Source organism: Chaetomium globosum, genomic scaffold, assembly GCF_000143365.1.
Source record: "Chaetomium globosum CBS 148.51 scaffold_4 genomic scaffold, whole genome shotgun sequence".
NCBI classification, from domain to species: Eukaryota; Fungi; Ascomycota; class Sordariomycetes; order Sordariales; family Chaetomiaceae; genus Chaetomium; species Chaetomium globosum.
The window spans coordinates 3,730,752-3,749,818 of NT_165979.1; the positions used below are offsets into that span (position 1 = coordinate 3,730,752).

General features: G+C 56.4%; 4 protein-coding genes across 4 annotated transcripts; 3 read left to right on the forward strand and 1 right to left on the reverse strand.

The window, feature by feature from the left end:
• Positions 1 to 1,986: 1,986 nt before the first annotated feature.
• Positions 1,987 to 6,152, forward strand: CHGG_04929 (uncharacterized protein; the record flags this gene model as incomplete). The annotated part of the gene is made up of 5 exons (XM_001224142.1): positions 1,987 to 2,088; positions 2,173 to 2,700; positions 2,755 to 5,234; positions 5,664 to 5,682; positions 6,114 to 6,152. 5 exons carry the CDS (start codon positions 1,987 to 1,989, stop codon positions 6,150 to 6,152), a joined length of 3,168 nt encoding a protein of 1,055 aa, XP_001224143.1.
• Positions 6,153 to 6,512: 360 nt separating this feature from the next.
• CHGG_04930 (uncharacterized protein) lies at positions 6,513 to 7,083 on the reverse strand (the record flags this gene model as incomplete). Its single annotated transcript, XM_001224143.1, has 6 exons — positions 6,513 to 6,539; positions 6,608 to 6,622; positions 6,684 to 6,736; positions 6,818 to 6,884; positions 6,963 to 6,985; positions 7,062 to 7,083. 6 exons carry the CDS (start codon positions 7,081 to 7,083, stop codon positions 6,513 to 6,515), a joined length of 207 nt encoding a protein of 68 aa, XP_001224144.1.
• A 603-nt stretch (positions 7,084 to 7,686) lies between these two features.
• CHGG_04931 (uncharacterized protein) lies at positions 7,687 to 10,829 on the forward strand (the record flags this gene model as incomplete). The annotated part of the gene is made up of 5 exons (XM_001224144.1): positions 7,687 to 8,393; positions 8,446 to 8,687; positions 8,737 to 9,629; positions 9,684 to 10,052; positions 10,608 to 10,829. The coding sequence occupies 5 exons, from the start codon at positions 7,687 to 7,689 to the stop codon at positions 10,827 to 10,829; spliced, it is 2,433 nt and encodes an 810-aa protein (XP_001224145.1).
• A 5,701-nt stretch (positions 10,830 to 16,530) lies between these two features.
• CHGG_04932 (uncharacterized protein) lies at positions 16,531 to 18,198 on the forward strand (the record flags this gene model as incomplete). Its single annotated transcript, XM_001224145.1, has 2 exons — positions 16,531 to 17,179; positions 17,342 to 18,198. 2 exons carry the CDS (start codon positions 16,531 to 16,533, stop codon positions 18,196 to 18,198), a joined length of 1,506 nt encoding a protein of 501 aa, XP_001224146.1.
• Between the last annotated feature and the right edge of the window lie 869 nt (positions 18,199 to 19,067).

Below are 19,067 nucleotides of genomic sequence, written 5' to 3' on the forward strand. Positions count from 1 at the left end.
CCGGTTTGTGAAATGCGGGCTGGAGATGGGGCGGGCTTTTGGGGGAGGGTTAGTAGCTGCTGACCGGTTCGAAACCCAACGTGGGGTGATGGTTTGATTTCTTGCGTTTTGTCGTTTCTTCGATACTCTTTTCTTTTCCTCCGGGCTTTTTTCCTCCACGAGCCAAGCCGACGAAGCCCCTTCATGGTGGGCCGTGGACTGTATGTACGATAACTAGAGGAATGTTTTAACTATGGCCATCGCGCCATCGGAGTTAACAGGCGTGAGCTTGTTTTTTACTCTTATGCTCCAACTGCCCTACACGTGAGCTCAACCCTAGATTGGCAACAGACCGGGAAACTGAGATGCGCGTCTTCAAATGGAGATGGTTGGTTCGCTACTCCAACACTTCATGCCTCCCTACCTATCAAATCTCGTCAGCTGCCCCTCCTTATCCACCAGTAGCGGTGCTCAAGACATGTGTGTATGTGCATAGGGCGGCCTGGGCTGGCCACGAGGTTCAGCCGCATGACGACACGGACTGGTCCGATCAGCCGAACTATCAGACCCCGAGATGCCCGTGCCCTGAGACTTCTTCAACTCTTCCATCTCGCCGACCTGGTTTCTTGATAACACCCATCAGCCCAGCGATGGATGGGCGAGATGCTCAACGGCTCGCGTGCAACGATCTGCGAGAAGGCGCACGGCAGCGTCTGATCTCTCGCCCGATGTGGCAAAGTTGCTCGATCCCGGGGACGTGGGATGGCACGCCAGTTCGGCCAGGAACGGGCGGATCGTCCAATCAATGGTAGGGACCCTGGAAATTTACCTTTATGCAACCACTTTCCGGGAAGCAAACATCGATTCCCTCACCCTCCAAAAGGATTGAGGGTTGTTGAGTTTCGTAAACATTTGGGATCGTCACTCAGCTTGCAGGATAGGTTAAACGTTGCTCTGCTGACTTTCTCGTACCTTAACCTCGACCACTTGGATGCGACACTGACGTTGTGCACCTCCCTGATTTCGTGCATCCAGAGCTCGTATTGTGAGTCGACTGCCCCACCTGATGGCTGTTTGGTGGGTCGCCCGACCGGGGAAACGGCTTCCCCGGAGCAAGTGGCAGTGCCAAAATAGCACTGTCGGGCATCATTGGACGGAATCGCGTGCCCATTGCTTTGTTGAGGTTGCAGCATTCTCAGGGGCGGGATGCCTCTGAAAGCTAAACCTGGGGCAGAGAGAGGCGGAGCACCAGGCTTGAAAACCGTTTAACTTGATGACCTTGATTATTTTTCAATGCAGAAGCTGGGTTGTAACGACAGAAACTTTGGCGTGGGCTCATTGCTTGGCATTAACCTTGTGCCGGCACCTTGCACCTTGCACCTTGCACGATTCCAGAACTTGGTCCCCTGTCCTTCGTAGAGTACCCAGGTCCCGACCCTTTTTTTTTCTCAGAACAACATTCTCGACTTACCTCCTTCAGATTACCTCCGCTATTCTTCACAGACAACAATAGAGAGATTTCGACCACCGCTCGTTACGGTCGATTTCTCCAGTCACTCGTTTTCTTAAACCACCAACAACCGCCTTCCCCCCTTCTACCCTTGTCGATCTCGAACCCCGTCGGCCGGTCATTTAAAAGCGACGCACCATTCGCAGTCTTGGCGCTGATCTTCCCCCGTACGGAGCATACGTCACTCTCTCGAGCATCAGGTCTGGCAGCCCACGCGACAAGAATCTAGAAACCTCGATCACGCTTTGAAGAAGGTCAGGAATCTTCCAGCTGCGGTACAAAGACGACTTTGGCTTTGACGCGTGGGTTCGTGAAAAAGAGGAGGGAAATTGCGTACAAAGTAACGAAAGACGATACAAACGGACTCATCATCAACCCTCCGACTACTTCGCCATCTTTCGAGCTCCGATTGCCTCGCTCGGGATCCCAGTTCTCTGGTTACAACTCTGCCCTTGCTGCCCTTCGTGGGCATTATCAACCCCTAACTCAGAGAAACCATGGACATTCTACGGCGCCTTCTCGAGCGCGATGTTGGGCCCAAGGATCCCGCTCAGATCCTTCTAGAACTTCTATCGGACCCCTTCTCCTCCCAGGCCAAGGTACGTCCTCCCCATGCCACTTACCTTTAACCCTCTTCCCAAGTTCTTGCTCACCATCTAACGCGCCTCTAGCTCCAACAACAGGCTATTTTTGCCGCCTTGGGCTCTTCTCTGGGCGTGACAGCCGCCATCGCCATCTGCTTTTCCTTCCTCCGGCCGTACAATAGCGTTGTATATGCCCCGAAACTCAAGCATGCCGATGAGAAACATGCCCCTCCACCCTTGGGGAAGGGTGTCTTTGCGTGGGTCGTGCCGCTGTGGTCGACATCAGAGCTGGATATGATCAACCTCGTAGGCATGGATGCCGCCCTTTTTATACGTTTCACCAGGATGTGCCGCAATATCTTTCTGGTCCTCTCGGTGCTTGGCTGCGCCATCCTTATCCCGATCTACTGGGTCAACTTTGCAGCCGAGGAAGCGTCGTGGGTGACTAGAATCACACCGTTGAATGTGTGGGCCTCTTCCCATTGGGCGACGGTGACATTCGCCTGGTTGTTGACGGCTGTGGTGTGTGGCTTTCTATGGTGGAACTATAGGAAGGTCTTGCAGCTGAGGCGCTTGTACATGAAGAGCGAGGAGTACCAGCAAAGCCTCCACGCCCGCACGTTGATGGTACGAATCCCAGCCTTCTTCTGCCTTCCCGGGCCTCGGCTAACCGGATCCTAGCTCTACGACATCCCCAAGACTCTTACCTCGGACGAAGGCATTGCCAGAATCATCGATAACGTCGCCCCGAATTCGTCTTTCGCGAGGACTGCCGTCGCTCGAGACGTCAAGGTCCTCCCCGACCTCATCCAGCAACATGAGAAGGCCGTCCGGAAATTGGAAAAGGTGCTGGCCATCTATCTCAAGGACCCGCATAACCTCCCGTCAGAGCGGCCCAAGTGCCCACCCTCCAAGAAAGACCCCTCATACGGCACCTACCCGAAAGGGCACAAGGCCGACGCGATCGACTACCTCACACAACGGATCAAGGTCCTAGAGCTGGAGATCAAGGACGTTCGGCAACGTGTGGATAAAAGGGGCTCGATGCCGTACGGGTTCTCGTCCTACTCGGACATCGCAGAGGCGCATGCCATCGCTTACGCTTGCCGCAAGAAGAAGCCGCATGGCACCATCATCAAGCTCGCCCCGAAGCCAAACGACATTATCTGGGACAACATGCCGCTCAATTCGTCAACCCGGAGCTCGAGACGGCTTTGGAACAACCTTTGGATGGCGGTTCTCACAATTCTCTGGATCGCTCCAAACGCCATGATCGCCATCTTTCTAGTTAGCCTGTCTAACTTGGGGCAGGTCTGGCAGGCCTTCGACGTCTCACTCAAGGAGAACCCCGGGATCTGGTCCATTATCCAAGGTATTGCTTCTCCGGCCCTCATGTCGCTCGTCTATCTCGTCCTCCCCATCATCTTTCGGCGTCTGTCCATCAAGGCGGGCGACCAGACAAAGACCGGACGCGAGCGCCACGTCGTGGCGAAGCTGTATGCATTCTTCGTCTTCAACAACCTCATCGTCTTTTCCATATTTAGTGCTCTATGGACTTTTACGGCAACCGTTGTTCAGAAGACTGAGAAGGGCATCGATGCTTGGGAGGCTTTCGTGGACGCCGACATTGGGCAGACTCTTTTCATGTCCCTCTGCGGTGTTTCGCCCTTCTGGGTCACCTGGCTCCTCCAGAGGCAACTGGGTGCTGCGATCGATCTGGCGCAGCTCTGGGCCCTGTTGTCCAGCTTCTTCATGCGCAAGTTTTCGAGCCCTACGCCTCGCGAGCTGATCGAGCTCACTGCCCCGCCACCGTTCGATTACGCGAGTTACTACAATTACTTCTTGTTCTACTCGACCGTCGCCCTTTGCTACAGCGCCATCCAGCCGCTTGTTCTGCCCGCCGCGGCCATGTACTTCTGCATCGATGTGGCGCTCAAGAAGTACCTACTACTCTACGTCTTTGTCACCAAGACGGAAAGCGGCGGCATGTTCTGGCGCATGTTGTTCAACCGTTTCTTATTCGGCTCCATGCTTTCTCACCTCGTCGTCTTCTTGATTGTATGGGTTCGCGGCGATGGGACTCACGTCCAGGCCTATGCCGTCGCTCCTCTCCCCTTCCTCATGATCGCCTTCAAGTTCTACTGCGCCCACGCCTTTGACAAGAAGATGCATTTCTATGCCACGACGTATTCCGCCCAGCAGCGTGCCGAGACCGGGTTTGACGTGAAAGAGCAGAGCGCGCGGAACGACCGGCTCGCTTCTCGCTTCGGCCACCCTGCTCTCTACAAACCTCTCATCACGCCCATGGTGCATGCCAAGGCGCAGAACCTCCTCGCCAGCGTCTACCAAGGCCGACTAAGCGATGGACGGGATGCTGCTTACGATGATTCTGTCACGGTCAGCGGCTATAGCGATACCTACGCCCTCGACAACATGTCGACGGGCAAGGCCGGGAAGCTCTCTCCTGCCGTTCCTGGTTTTGAAGTCGTTCCCGAGTCCCGCCTTGACTTCGAGTTCTACAAAAACCGCGATGAGTTCACCGCGGACCACGGCGGCGGCGACATGTATGGTCGACACCCAGATATCAACCGCCCCGGCACTCCAGGCACAATGGGCAGCGGCCACTCCGACTCCCGCCCAGGCACGCCCCAAGGCGGCATGGGCTTTGGCGGTGGGGGCAACAGGAGGAACTACTCGCAGTATCCGGAGTCATCTGCCGCTGGCTCAGCCTACCCACACGGCTACATGTCCTCGGCCGCGGCACCAGGCGTAAACAGCTACCCTGGCCAGTCGCTGTACGTTTCCGACCCGCCCTCTCGCTCTCGCAGCCCCATGTACGCCAACGCCAACGACAGCGGCACCAACCTCGTCGCCGGCGCGGCCGGCATGGCCGTGTCCACCCCCGCCTACCCTCCGACGCCGAGCTCGTACAACTCGCACCGCGATCACAACATGAGCCTCGATCCAGGCCCGATGCCGTCCATGTCGAGCCGCCACTCGCCCGTCTCCGCCGGCGGCTTGGCCGGCAGCAGCAGCCTCCGCGCGCCGGGGATGCTAGGCGGCGGACCCCACGGGTATGGCGGCCTACCGCAGACCGACGACCTGGACCTGGTGCAGTCGCCGCCGCTGCTGGGGGCGCCGTCGGCCCAGGATCCGGCCCAGTATGATTTCTTCCGGGGGAGCGGCGGTAGGAGTGGCGATCGCAGTGGGACGCCCGGTGCGGCGACCAGGGGACCCGGGGGAGGCAATTACCGGGGTTGAGGTTAAAAGACTGCTTGTCATGAGTGGGGATGGAGAAACTCGGCGGGAGAGAGAAAGATAGAGTGGATTTCACAGGGCTATCTAGCCTCGGGGTAGCAAAATGGCGCCATATCTTTGAAGGGGAACGGAGCGGAGCGGAGCGGTGCACAGATGGGTCTTTTCTTTTTTGATCTTTGCGAATTTCTTTCCTCGCATGGGCGGCATTGTTTGGCGTTGGCAGGTTTGGTTGCGCTGCATGGATATACCGCTTTGTTGTTGGTACATCACGGGCTGGCTATCTCGGTTGGGTGACTGGCAAATGACACTTTTTGATAGAGGACATATTGTAGAGGACTACTGCGGCTGGTGGTACGTACACATGTACAATTTTGTAATTGGATCGTGAGAGCGGCTTTGGCTCGTCGCGGGATCTGTTTTTTCTACGTGGGTACATTGGGGAGGCGGTTTTGATATGGATGCCTTGTGAGAAAGGGGCTTCTTGCTTGTGTGGTGCAAGGGTTTGGTTGTATGAAGTCGAGAACAAAATAAATGGTTACAAGTTTTGAATGTTATCGGGCCTCCAACCCAGTGGCCTTGTGTTGTCGATCTTCATTCTCCTGGTGCTCATCCGTTATAAACCCACCGTCATCTTTTTACCAACACACTATAAACCGCCAGACACGGTGACCCGTTGCACTGATGTCACACACTCAACCTCCAACGTCGCTGATACTCATCTTCACCAAGACGGATTGTCAAACCCGGCCCGTGGCTCTGACATGAGCTCCCCATCCCCACAGGGTTTATATTCCCGTTCTCCGAAGGCTTGCCAATTTTGACCCTAATCGTAGTTGGTCCCCTTCCCTACCGTGATATCATTGGGCGGTGCAAGGAGGGAACGTCGGCCGACAAAACTCACCCAGCATATTCCAAGGGAAAATTGCAAACAAGACAGCAGCAGGTAAAGAACGTAGCTCGTCATCCTCATCATCCTCGTTATAAAGACCGTCCTAGCAAACATGTCGTCGTCCTGCGCCCAGACTGCCCGCTGTCTGCTGGCCCTATGCGCCCTAAGATATCCCAACCCTGATCCAACACCGACACCAGCACCGGCACCGGCACCGACCGGCACGGGTGCCCCAAGAACCGCAACGCCACGCGCAACACAACGCAACGCCCCGCTTCCCGATGAGGGGGTTCTATTTCTTGCCCGACTTCTTGATGCCCTTCGCTGTGTGTTAGAGTCGTGGTGTGAGGTCAGGGGTGAGGGTGGCGAATAAAGGGTGAGTCGTACCTGGGTACCGGTGTTCTGCACGGAGGAGGGTCAGTGATGGTTCATCAATGGTGGCAAGAACAGAGCAGAAACTTACCAGAGGGCCCTTGCCGCCGGCCTTGGCCGCGAGCTCCTTCTTGGCCTTCTCATCTGCAGGAGTGGTTCGCTAGGTTAGGAGGCTGGGCTCGAAGCGAGGGTGAGGTTTTTTGTTTGGGGGATCCGAGTCCGTACAGGCACGCTGCTTCTCTTGGAAGGCCTTGTCCTCCTCATCGAGCTCCACCTTCTGCTTCTTTGCGGCCTGTTTTACGCAACGATATCGTCAGTTATGGCCGTCGTGTGTGTCCCTTTCGGGGGGATGTCGTATTGTGGTGCGCACCTTGAGGGGCTTGGCCTTGCCGCCTGTTGCGATGGTGTTAGTCGGATCAGAGATCTTCAGGGTATCAGTGGAGTAGGATGGAAACTCTTAAAAACATACCTTCTCTGCTTTGACCACCCATTTTGTGAGTTAAGTAAAAAAAAAAAAGTCTGGAATTGATGTATTGATCTTGGGATGGCAGATGCACTGTTGCAAGGTGCAGAATAGGGTATGGAAAAGTCGGGTGCGTGAAGTTGTCAGCGAAGAGACCCCACGAAGACAAGCCCGGGCGGCAAGGCTCATGCCAGCCGAGAGCCTGGCTTGGGCGGTGAGTCGGCGAAACACCGGGGAACTTGAGTGCGCTGGACGGCGCTGTGTCTGGGATCGCCACCCGACAAGGCAACCAGGCAGCCTGTCAAATGCACTGAGCAAACGGCCTGGGGCATCTCTCGACTTTCAGCCGCAAACGTCACTGGGCTTGTTCCATCCCACAACGATCACCACACGACACGACACACTGGTTATCGATTTCAAACATCAACCTTGCCCAAAATAGCCGTTGCTATTTTCGACCTCTGTAGCCCGTCACCGTTCGAGCCAAACAAAGCCCGCCACTTGCAACAGGTCCTGCTTGTGCATCTTCGAAGACTGAGATTGGGAAAGATTACAGCGCGTCGTTTGGGGGAACCGATAAGCGAGGACAACAACGGAAAAAAGGGGGTGCACTCGCTGGTCGGTACATACAATGACGTCCTCAGCATTCAGCTCGGATGAAGGGGAAATCGTAGAGGCAACTCCCCTGCCTCGCTCTGAACAAAACGGTGATGTTGACCGAAACGGCAGACATCGAGGCAGATTCCCATCGTGCACGCCTGAGGGTGACTTGCCATCGAGAGACTCGGCCGACGGATCTAGACGGAGCCGCTCACCCCGCGCCTGGAAGCGGCCTCGTGAGGACCGCCGTGACCGACGCGACACACGCCAGTTCCGCGTCCATTACGAAGGCGGTTCACGTGATGACCGCCGCCCGTACCGCGATCTAGACCGCCCTCCCTCGCGCGGCTCGGACCGCTACGACGAGCGCTCGAACACTCGCCATGGCAGCCGCGAACCACCAATATCTCGCCCCGGAGGGCACCGCCCTAGCGGCTATGACCGCAGCCATGGCCGTGACCGCAGAAATGATGGCTATCCAGAAAAGCGGCCTCGGACCCGCAGCCGGTCCCCCCGCGACGGAGACGGCAGGGGAAAGAGAGGTGGAGGCCGCTATGGAGCCGATTTGAGGTCAGGGGAAGACAAGTACAGTGCCCCTACTGAGAGACGCCCACAGGATGGCTCTTTGTCCAAACGGGCCACTCCGGTGGAGGCTCCTGATTCCAGGCAAAATGCTAAAAGTGATAAAGGTGCTACGGCTGAACGAGGCATCGACCATCTTGCCATCTCACAGACCAGGTAATACCCCCCGTCACCCAAACGTTGGACAATGCTGACATTGGTTTCAAAGCGCACCTCCCGAACCTGATATGGACTGGGATCCAGATACGGCTCTAGACGAAGAAGCTGCCGTGCAGGCCGAGATTGAGCGTCGGAGGCGTGCGAGAGAGGCGGCTCTCAAGCGGGGCCTCGGTGCCGCAACCCCCACAATTCAGACGTTGCAAATCGCCGATAAGCCCGCATCCACGCCAATTTCCACTCGCCAGAGCACGCCGGGGCTTCAGAGACCCGATGGCGCCACTCCGTTGTCAAGTAAGCCTTTCCTCAGTGTCCCTGGTTGATTCCTTGCTAACCACGCCAGATGGCCCCTCATCACCCGGCCTATCGCCTGGCAAAATCCAAGCGGCTCTGTCCCCTGGGGTCTTTAACTTTGCTGACGATCAGGCACTCATAAATGCCCACGGTGATGCCAAAGCTCTCGATGAGGATGGCCCCTCAGCTGCTGACTATGACCCCACGCTCGACATGCGTGAGGATGAGCGGCGAGACGAAATGCGCCATGGGAATGTAGGTCTGCATGGTGAGCCACGTCCTGCCTCCCAGGACGAGGTCAAGGCACCCGTCCCCGAGAAGAAGGAAGACGAGGGCGCCAAGAAAGACGAAGATGACGATGATGATTTCGACATGTTCGCAGACGACTTTGCCGACAAGTTCGCCGCGCCAGCACCTGCGCAACCCGACGCAACCCAGGACGTGAGGGCGCCGCAAGGCGGCGGTGGCGGTATCTTGGAGGGCGACGATAAAGAGGGCTACTACAAGATCCGGCCGGGGGAGCTGCTAGATGGTCGCTATCAGGTATCGACGACGTTGGGTCGTGGCATGTTTTCGGGGGTGGCTCGTGCCGTCGATATCACCACCAAGAAGGACGTGGCCATCAAAATCATGCGGAACAACGATGCGCTGCGGAAAGGAGGCTTCACAGAGATCAACATCCTCGAGAAGCTCAATGCCGCGGATCCGGATGACAAGAAACACATCGTTAGGTTCGAGCGGTCATTCGAGTACAAGGCGCATCTCTGCATGGTTTTCGAAAACCTGAGCATGAATCTCCGCGAGGTCCTCAAGAAGTTTGGCAACAACGTCGGCATCAACCTGAACGCGACGCGGGCGTACGCCTACCAAATCTTCCTAGCGCTGGGCCACATGCGCAAGTGCAGCATCGTCCACGCCGATTTAAAGCCTGACAATATTCTGGTACGTCATATCCTGTTACCGGTAGTATGACACGGGTGCTGACTTATTTTCCAGGTGAATGAAGCACGCAACATGCTTAAGATCTGTGATCTGGGCACAGCGATCGACCGTTCTGACGCTGCGACGGCGGCAACCGAACCCATGCCGTACCTTGTCAGTCGGTTTTACCGTGCGCCAGAGATCATTCTCGGCGTGCCGTTCGATTATGCCGTCGACATGTGGTCCATTGGCTGCACGTTGTATGAGCTCTACACCGGCAAAATCCTTTTTACGGGCGAGAACAACAACCAGATGCTCAAGAACATCATGGAGATCCGGGGCAAGTTGAGTGCAAAGCTCTACCGGCGCGGCGAACTTGCGCACAACCACTTTGACGAGGTGGGCAACTTCATCAGCGTGGAACGAGACAAGATTTTGGGCAAGGTGAGTTTTGACGTTCCTTAACCTACATTTCCCTTTCACAACACACTGCCACCCCCACTCCCACTCCCATCCCCACTCCCCTTGCTTGAAACTATTCTCGGGTCGTTTATCGTTTCATCGGATGTTCGATTCCCGAGTCTATTTTTCCCAGCCGGGCGGCAGCCAAGATGCAATGTTGTGCCGCGCGCTACTCTGCCGCGGCCGCATGGGGCCCCCCTGGTCAACGGGCGGTCTCCACGACGCGCCCGCCTCCCCCAGGCCTGCATCGTTGTGCAACAGGAGATGCACCCCTCAAACTGCTAGCACGCATCATCGTGGCCCAGGCGAGGTTACAGCAGTCCAGTTGGAAACCACAGATGCTCGATGGCGTTCTGCAGCGGCCCTTCACCGGCCTCAATTCCCGCCCCTATTCCTGTCCTGTTCTGTCCTGTCCTGCACTATCTTGTCCCCGCAGGAACGTGTTATCAAAACTCCGTTCCATAATTCCCCACTCTTCCGCATATGCATAACATGAAGATAATAAGGTCTGCCTTACTCACTGACTACCCGCCACAGACAAGCATCCGCACCCTCGCCAGCGTTAAGCCGACGCGGGACTTGCGCACGCGCCTCCTGGCCGCGTCTGCGGGCATGGATGACGCCGAGAGCAGGGAGCTCAACCACTTTGTCGACCTGCTCGAGCGGTGCTTAACGCTGAACCCAGATAAGCGCCTCACGCCTGCCGAGGCCCTCAAACATCCGTTTTTTACCCATCGGGTGCATGTTCATGGGCGGTAAGGAGAGCGGTGGTGGCCCGCTCGGGTTATTTTCGGGTACCAGAAACGGGTTTCGTTTAGCGCATGCGGGTGGCGGGCGGGCTTTGGGACGGCGTTGTCGCGGTTGGTGAAGGTGGTGTCCGGGATGAGGAGGCGCATGGTATGGTGTTGGAATTATGGGCGGCTTGACGGGTTGGCTCGGTACATTGGGAGATATGACGATATGGGATACCTGGAGATGAGTCGTGCACATCTATTTCGTCTTACCTCACCGCGTCATCCACGGCAGAAGTTTGTATTGTGGGGCCTGCGGCGTTTGGAAGATCCTACGTACCCATCAGTGTCATTACTGCCTAGATAGCCTGACATGGAAATAATACGCGTTTTGGCGGCCTCGTTTTCTGCTTCGGCATTGCTGTGCCTTTCATCACTGTTGCTACACACCGGTGTTGCCCTCTTTCTGCCGTTTGCCGGTTTCTGTGACGATGATGCATTCACCCGTTCCCGCCTGCCTGCCACTATGTAGGTATGTGCAGGCTATTCGGGGTCTGTACTCCCCCCATTGGAGTCCACCTCGGGGGGTGTATGCTGTAGTTTGTCTTGCATCGAACTAAGATATCCTGTTTGTTGGTGGCGTTTCCCTGCACGATGGTTGGATGCAGTGGATGATGTATGTATGTACATACCAACTCCTTTGCCGGCCTCACACAAATGATGCGATGCAGGTGACCCCCGTCCAGCAACATGTTCCCGGCGGCTGCTGTTCCCGGGACGGACGGCGCCAGTCAGCCCTAATATCAAATCGCACTCCACGAAAACCGATGCGAGCGGTGATTGAGTGGTTGAGCGAGCGAGGGAGTGAATTGGGGGCTGCGGTGTAGCTTCCCTCCGGTTCCTCCAATGCTTCCCCCTTGCTTATTCAGGCATGTCCATGACCCCGATGCCATCGGACGAATAATCCCCTCCCCCCTGCCTGGTGATCGATGACTAATACCGTGGCAAGAGGCGTGACGCCGCAGGAAGGAACACGAAGCTCTCCCCAACAACACCCCCAACCCAGAATCCATCCGTCCATCCATCCAATCCACCCACTCATCCCCTTTTTCTACACTGCACTGCACTGCACTGCACACACACACACTCACACACACGCAACGAACCGCCCGTGCTAGGCGACAAGCGGGTTCATGCACCCGGGTGGCCCAAGCGCACGCAACACAACACACGCCGGGAGCCGGTTGAAGAACAGAAAACAGGAAACCCCATGCCGGCCGGCGGCGGGTACAGAAAGTTATCTGTCCTGAGAGGGGGGGGGGGGTTTGTTTGCAGTTCTGCCTCTCGCCGCCGCCGCCGCTACTGCTGCGCCGCCTCCGCTTTGTTCATGTTCCCTGCACGACCATGACTGGACTGGGTCCATCCACCTGGATCCCAACCTCAAAATCCCAACCCCAACCCCAGCCTCTCTCTCTCAGTTCATCCCGATCGGCCGCGCGGCCGCGGGCGCTGCAGTGAGGTTAGGCTGTAGGTGGCCAGTGCGTAAGATCGATGTACTTGTAAGATCGGATCGTTGAGGTTGGGGCTGGCTGACTGGCTGGTTAGCTGGCTGCTTGCCTGCCTCAGCCGTGCGAGTAAGGCTACACGGCAGGTAGGTATGTTAGAGGTGATGAATGGCCGGGTGGTTGGGGGCACTCAGGGTTGGAGGTTGGTGGCCCGCCGCACGCCCGCCGCATCTCCCCGTTTTGTGGCACGGGCAAAGACAAGAAAACAACAAACAAACAAGTGGCGGCGCCCTGTACGACGGTAGGTCTGCTACGTCGTTAGCCCGTTGACGAGTCGGTTAGTCGGTCGGTCGGTCGGACGGCCGGTTGGTTTGTGTGTATGTACAGAGTTGTGTTAGACGAGGCGGCGGGCAGCCGGAGGGACATAAGGCGACCTCACATCAGCCCCGAGGGGTTGGGTTGGGTTGTGAGATGGGAGATGGGATCATTGGGGGCCAGGCGGGATAGGTATCCTGCCGATGGAGACGAGCAGGTTCTGATCTGTGATCGACGAAACACAGGCGCGCACAATGTGTCCAGCTGAGGGGGTTGGCCTACAGTCCATGGCCTCCCCGCCGCTTGAGCTTGGGTTTGGGGTGTGTGTTGCTCGCTCGCCCGCTCGCTCGCCCGGCCCCCGGGGCAACGAACGGGCGCGGGCAGGCGAACTGCGGCCGCCCGCCGTGGCCGGCCGTCTCACTGTGGGCCCTTCATGTTGGCTACTGGCCGGCCGTCCGGTATTGCTGACTGGGTTGTGAGATGCCTAATCCGTGTTTATGTGAGTGTGTTGTACGGGGAAGAGTGAGAGATATCGGTCGTTCATCGTACGGCAGATGCTGCGCGGGCCGCTTAACTGACAGCTTGAGGATATGGATATCATCAATCACCCAATCGCTCTCACTCGCAACACTCGCGCCAGTCCTGTGCCACACACAAGCTGCTAGTTATGGGATGTTGTCATGGCTTTACATGCGCATGCATGTATGTAACATATCACGTAAAGTGAAGATATATTTGTATGCACCTGCGTGAGAGTAGAATGTAGACTTGACAGGAATTGAACTAGGATTAATAGGAATGTTCGAGTTTTAGTACTTGTCTGAATATTTGGGATGCAGTAATTCATACCTGGGAGTTCCAGGGCGCGTCTCGTGTTAGTCTGGGGCCAATATCGTGTGTTGCCGACTGTACTATAGGTATGTCACAAAAGGAAAAGTATTGGTCGTAAATGTTACCAGTTCTGGCTTCCATTACATGTGGGTTAGGGTACACTCGATTCAACTCAATCACGTCAACGTATGTGCTTTTGAATGTCCTTCTCGTATGGCATCTATCCGTTGTTGTCTCCCATATTCACCTGTGACATGTAATTTCAAGCTTCCTAGGCACCTATCTGTTTATTAGTTATTGTTTTAATTGTTGATTGATAACATAAGCAAGAGTCATGAAATTAGTTATGTCTTAATGAATGCTACCACGTTTCCCATAAGAGCGACGGCAAACCCACTAATAGTAGGTATCTTGGACCGGGCTAGACCTGATGGTCATTGAATCAGAGATTGGATAATATCAAGCAATTACCTCGCTACTATCCGAAAGAAAGATAAGATGACCAAAAGCTCGCAATGGAAACAGGGATTAGCATTGCGTGCCTTGTTGCCACGAGCCACGCCACGGGAGTTATTGAGCGGAGAATCCTATCCTTAGCGCTACGGAGTAGTTAAGTCGATCCCAAAGATTGCTCCAAGCTCGCCTGTGATTTTGTGGCTTGAGTTTGAGTGGTTCCACAGCCATGGTGTCAGCTTGTCAGGGTGACCCACCCCCGTTTCCACCAATTTCGATGACCGCCTTGGCATTTCACGGTTGACGATACACAGGAGTTACCATCGGCAAGCAATTCATGTTGATGGGCAGATGGGGTCAGATCGATCTTTCTTGTGTGGCTCGGAGCATTGCCCGCGAGCCCGCCTGCTTCGCGTCCCTCGCATGCTTCGTCAACGGCGGCTGGGCGGGCAGGGCAGGTGGGTGATGGGCAGTGATGGGATTGATCAAAAGCATCCAGGTTTTGCATCGCTTGGATCGGTTTGCCCCGCCACCATGCAGGTTTCGTTGCACTGCTGACTGCCGTACTTTTTCCAGATTATTCGTGCTGGTGTGAGGGTTGCCTCAAGGAACACGGGCCCCAAAAGCGGGTTCCAGGCGGGTTCCAGACGGACAGGCCTTGCCTCCCCCCTCCCATCCACAGCGGCTCAGCGGTTCCCTCGCGCTCTCGTCACCACCCACCGTTTTCCTCCCGAGGTCGGCTGCGATCAGCCGGCCCACTTCCTGCGCCGATGCATGCAATTGCAGAAACAAACAGCTCATGGGTGCGCCTGATGAATCACCTCCCAGACCCGAGGTGTGGCAGCCCATCCATGCAGTCTCTGATCTCTGACAAGCCGCGCGAGGGTCTGGCTCAAACATCCACAACACCAGAAAGTCAGTCGGTTTCGGACTCTGCACCCCGGCCGCTGGACCGTGTCCTGTCAACAACACAACGAGAGCCATGCGGGACTTTGTACATAACTAACAAACTACCGGGAACCCTGGGACCCTGGAGCCTCCTCGCCCGTCGTGCCACATACTGCGGTACACATTCACATAACTCCAACAAGAGCGGGTCTTCGTCCGAGTGAAAGAAATCACAGAACCCCCCGGAAGCCGGCTTGTGGACCGGAAAAGTGTACATACGTGGACGAAGTGGACACACACCCGACTCACGAACCTCGCCCCTCCCGCCATCAGTCATTATGCCCGCCCCCGATCATGTTTCGCCGGCTCCAGCCGTTGCCCGTCGCTTCAATGAGCACTTCGGCTTTGCCAGTGCTTGCCATGCTTGCCAAACAGCAGTGATGGCAAAGGAGCTGGCCTGCCTGTCACGGGGCCTCGCTTGCATTTGCCCGACATCATCAGCCCACCCACACCACCGCTCTCTCCTTTGTGTCGCTGCTTGACTCACCCCTCCCGCCAGACCGAAGCAACCGAAGTCCTGCCCCCTGCTTGGCTAGAATCCCAACGGCATGTGGGGGGGAGGGGGGGCGTGTGAAGGGGGCAGTGACACGCAAGCCGCTCTGTGACTGGGCGGGGATGTGTCAACTTCGGGCCTAGTCTCGTAATCACACATTGTTCTGGCATTACTCTGGCCGTTCGTTAGCGCGAAGCCTGTTCTTGGCTGTCGGGGCCAGTCGCAGGGTCCCGCCACACCATCTGTTTACATCCACACCATGTTCCTTCCGAGCTAGCGCCGCGCACCCAAGATTAAGAATAGGATGGCGCATTGCGGTTCCCATGGTCTCAGCACAAGGGATGTGTTGGCCTGTGCCGGTGAAGCCAGGAAGGGGTACGTACCCCCCGGCCCGCCCACAGCGACGGCCACCCCTGCTCCCACCCCTGGGCAATGAAGAGGCGTCTGACATGGGCCTTTCGAAGCCAATCAAGCCACAGCAGGAGGGAAACCACGCAATTCGAGGTATCGGGCAAGGGGGGGGAGGAAGGCTCCTGGGAACGGGGCGGTGGTGGAGCTGGCCAGTCATGCCGTCGAGACATAACAACGATCTTCCAGCCTGCATCACTGACGCCTCACTCCCATCGCCGACCGCCCTTTTTCTGACACTCCTTCAAAACCGTCCTTTTCCCTCTTCTCTCTTGGGCCTTTTATCGCATCTGGTCTTCCTTCTCGCCAGTTGCTTGTGGGAACCCTACCACATCAAAGAAGTCGTCGCCCCCTTACCGCTTCACCACAACACACACCGCCTCTAATCAGCTGTGGAACCCCCGCTCTCTCGCCGTTGACACCCAACCATACCGTCTCACCAAAGCTGGCTTGACCCGTTCACTCGAGGTCAACTTTTGCGAACCTAGGACTCGGACCCGCCCCTATCAAGAGGAGACTCTTCTCACAGCCCAGGAACTTCCGAGCCCAGCCCAGCCCAGAGGGACAAAGGACTAAACCGGCCCTTTTTTGGTTTTCGAGGACATTGCCAATCCATCGGGTCTCTGCCAAGGATCCGTTTCCTGCTTTTCGTCTGCTTCCGTTTCCTCTTGTCTCTATCTAGTTTCTTTCTCTCTCTCCGCCCCCTTCTGGAACCCGGAACTTCCAATCCCAAACCCAAGGAATCCATCGACAGGAAGAAAGCAAAGGGCTAGATCATGCAGCATGTTCCAGTGTTCGGCTACCCCACTCCACCAGCCTCGCCAGCTTTCGGCCACCCCATCTCGACATATCGCTTCGCCCCGGCGGCCCCTGAGGAGAGGTTAGGAAGATTCATCACCAGCTCGCTCCAGCTGACGGGCATCGTGGGCACTGGCGCGTACGGCGTGGTCTACTCGGCCGTCGACACCAAGTCCAACGTGCGCTATGCCGTCAAGTGCCTGAGCAAGTTCAACCCGGACGGGACACCACTGGACCGCCGCCAAGTCACCTTCCAGACCCAGGAGATCAAGCTGCACTACACCGCGTCCAGTCACCGCAATGTGGTCTCTATCCTGAAGATCATCGACTACCCGGACTGCATTTACGTTATCTTGGAGTACTGCCCCGAAGGTGACTTGTTTTATAACATCACCGAGCTCGGGCAGTATGTGGGTAAGGACGAGCTGGCCAAGAAGGTCTTCCTCCAGATCCTGGATGCCGTGGGACACTGTCACAGCCTGGGCATCTACCACCGGGACCTGAAGCCGGAGAATGTGCTCGTCTCGGACCAGGGCGAGACTGTCAAGCTGGCAGACTTCGGCCTTGCTACGTCCTCTGAGCGATCCGAAGAGTACGGTTGCGGCTCCACTTTTTACATGTCTCCAGGTAGGTCTTTCATCAACATCTGCTGCGCTCATCTTCTCTCAACCCCCTCCCTCCTTTTCTTTCCTATCCGGCCCCCCAGGAGAAATCAACCCATGCGACTTGCATTTCCTTTCTTTCCCCCTTCGACACCAACTGACTCTTCCTCTTTTTCCTCTCTTTTAGAATGTCTGGACCCCTCATCAAGGAGGCCGTTTTACTACTGCGCACCAAACGATGTTTGGAGCTTGGGAGTCATCCTGGTGAACCTCACCTGTGGACGCAACCCATGGAAGCAGGCATCCTACGAGGACTCCACTTATGGTGCTTACACCAAAAGCCGGGACTTCTTGAAGACCATCCTCCCAGTGTCGGATGAACTGAACGACATACTGGGAAGGATCTTTACCCGGAACCCGGATGAGAGGATCACGCTTCCTGAGCTGCGCGCTCGGATCTCTGCCTGCTCCCGCTTCACCGAAAACTCGACAGCTCAGCTGCCGACGCCGCCTGCATCGCCGGGCCACACCACTTACGTTTGCGAGGAATCTACCATGGACGACGAGTACGACTACGAGCACGATGCGCCACTCTCGCCCACCTCCTCGGATGGGGACTCGTACTCGTCCGACGAAGAAGGATCCCTCACCTCGACCTGCCCCAGCGTCGACGACCTAGAAGAGGACGACTTGTTTGAGGACGTGCCGGAGGCCAAGACGCCCCCACCCCAGGCACAAGCACCACCGGTAGAGCCGGCCATCTACGAAGCTGAGGAGCCGAGGATGATGCCGTTCCAGCAGCACCATCAACTCCCGCCGCAGGAGTACATGCACCCCTACCACCCCATGGCCGGCCCGCACCCAGCCCAAGGCATGCCCATGCCCGCCCAGGCCTGCGCACCGCCCTCCAAGTTCCCGCTGCATCAATATGTCTGCGACGTCTTGAGGTATGCGCAGCCGACGCCGCTGATGCCACAGCTACACCATCCGGTTCCGTTTCACCAGCAGGTGCTTCCGCTGTTCCACATGCAGGGGTGCTACTAAGCTCTCTCAAGCTTTTCTCCATTCTTCCCCCCAAGATGATGGGCAGCGCTCCTCTTTTGTTGAACCATGCACTCAACCCTGGATTGCCCGCCGTCCTGTTCCGGGGATGGAATGTCCGCGCCGGTCGCTGGATCACCACGACCGCCGACAAACAACCACAATCAATCACACGTCGGCCGTGTTGGATCACCCATTTTTTAATCAACGGAAGTCCTCACAACCCAAGCCCAAAAAGGCCACGACGAAGAAACGTTTCACCTTTTTGACTCCCCAAGGCGGGACGTCATTGCAACAAAACCAAAGTATGGATTTAATGCTGCGCAAGGTTCTGTTTTATTCCCATCCGCCACCCGAGGAACCCCCAACGCGGAGCCATCTGGATCACGCCACGGTCCCCGGAGGACGGATCTTCTCTTGTCCATATTTTTAAAAACAAGTTCTGTATTTTTTTTATTCTATTTCTTTTGTTTCTTCCCTTTGTTACGCCAAGGCGCTCGGGATGGTTTGGGAGCATATCTTCGGCGCTTGGGGGGGGGGATAGGTTGGGGGGAGGCGAAATACAGGAGTTTCCTGGACCAGGGTCGGTTGCGTCGTCGTTTCTTTCGCAGCTCAACATCTTTTTTTAATACCCCCGGTCTGGTGTTGTTTTTGGTTGGGAGGGCGGCGGAAAATGTGGGACATGGGATATGAAGATGAACATTTACTTGTTAGACATTATCCCTGGGTCAATAACCCATTGCGAGCGTGGGCGCACTGTCGCCGGCCGCAAGAACTGATTACGTTTTTTCCGGACAGGAAAGAGGGCGGTAGCCTGAACCTCGATAGATCTTTCCCCCTAACCTTTATGGGTGGGAAGCTGTTGATGGGAT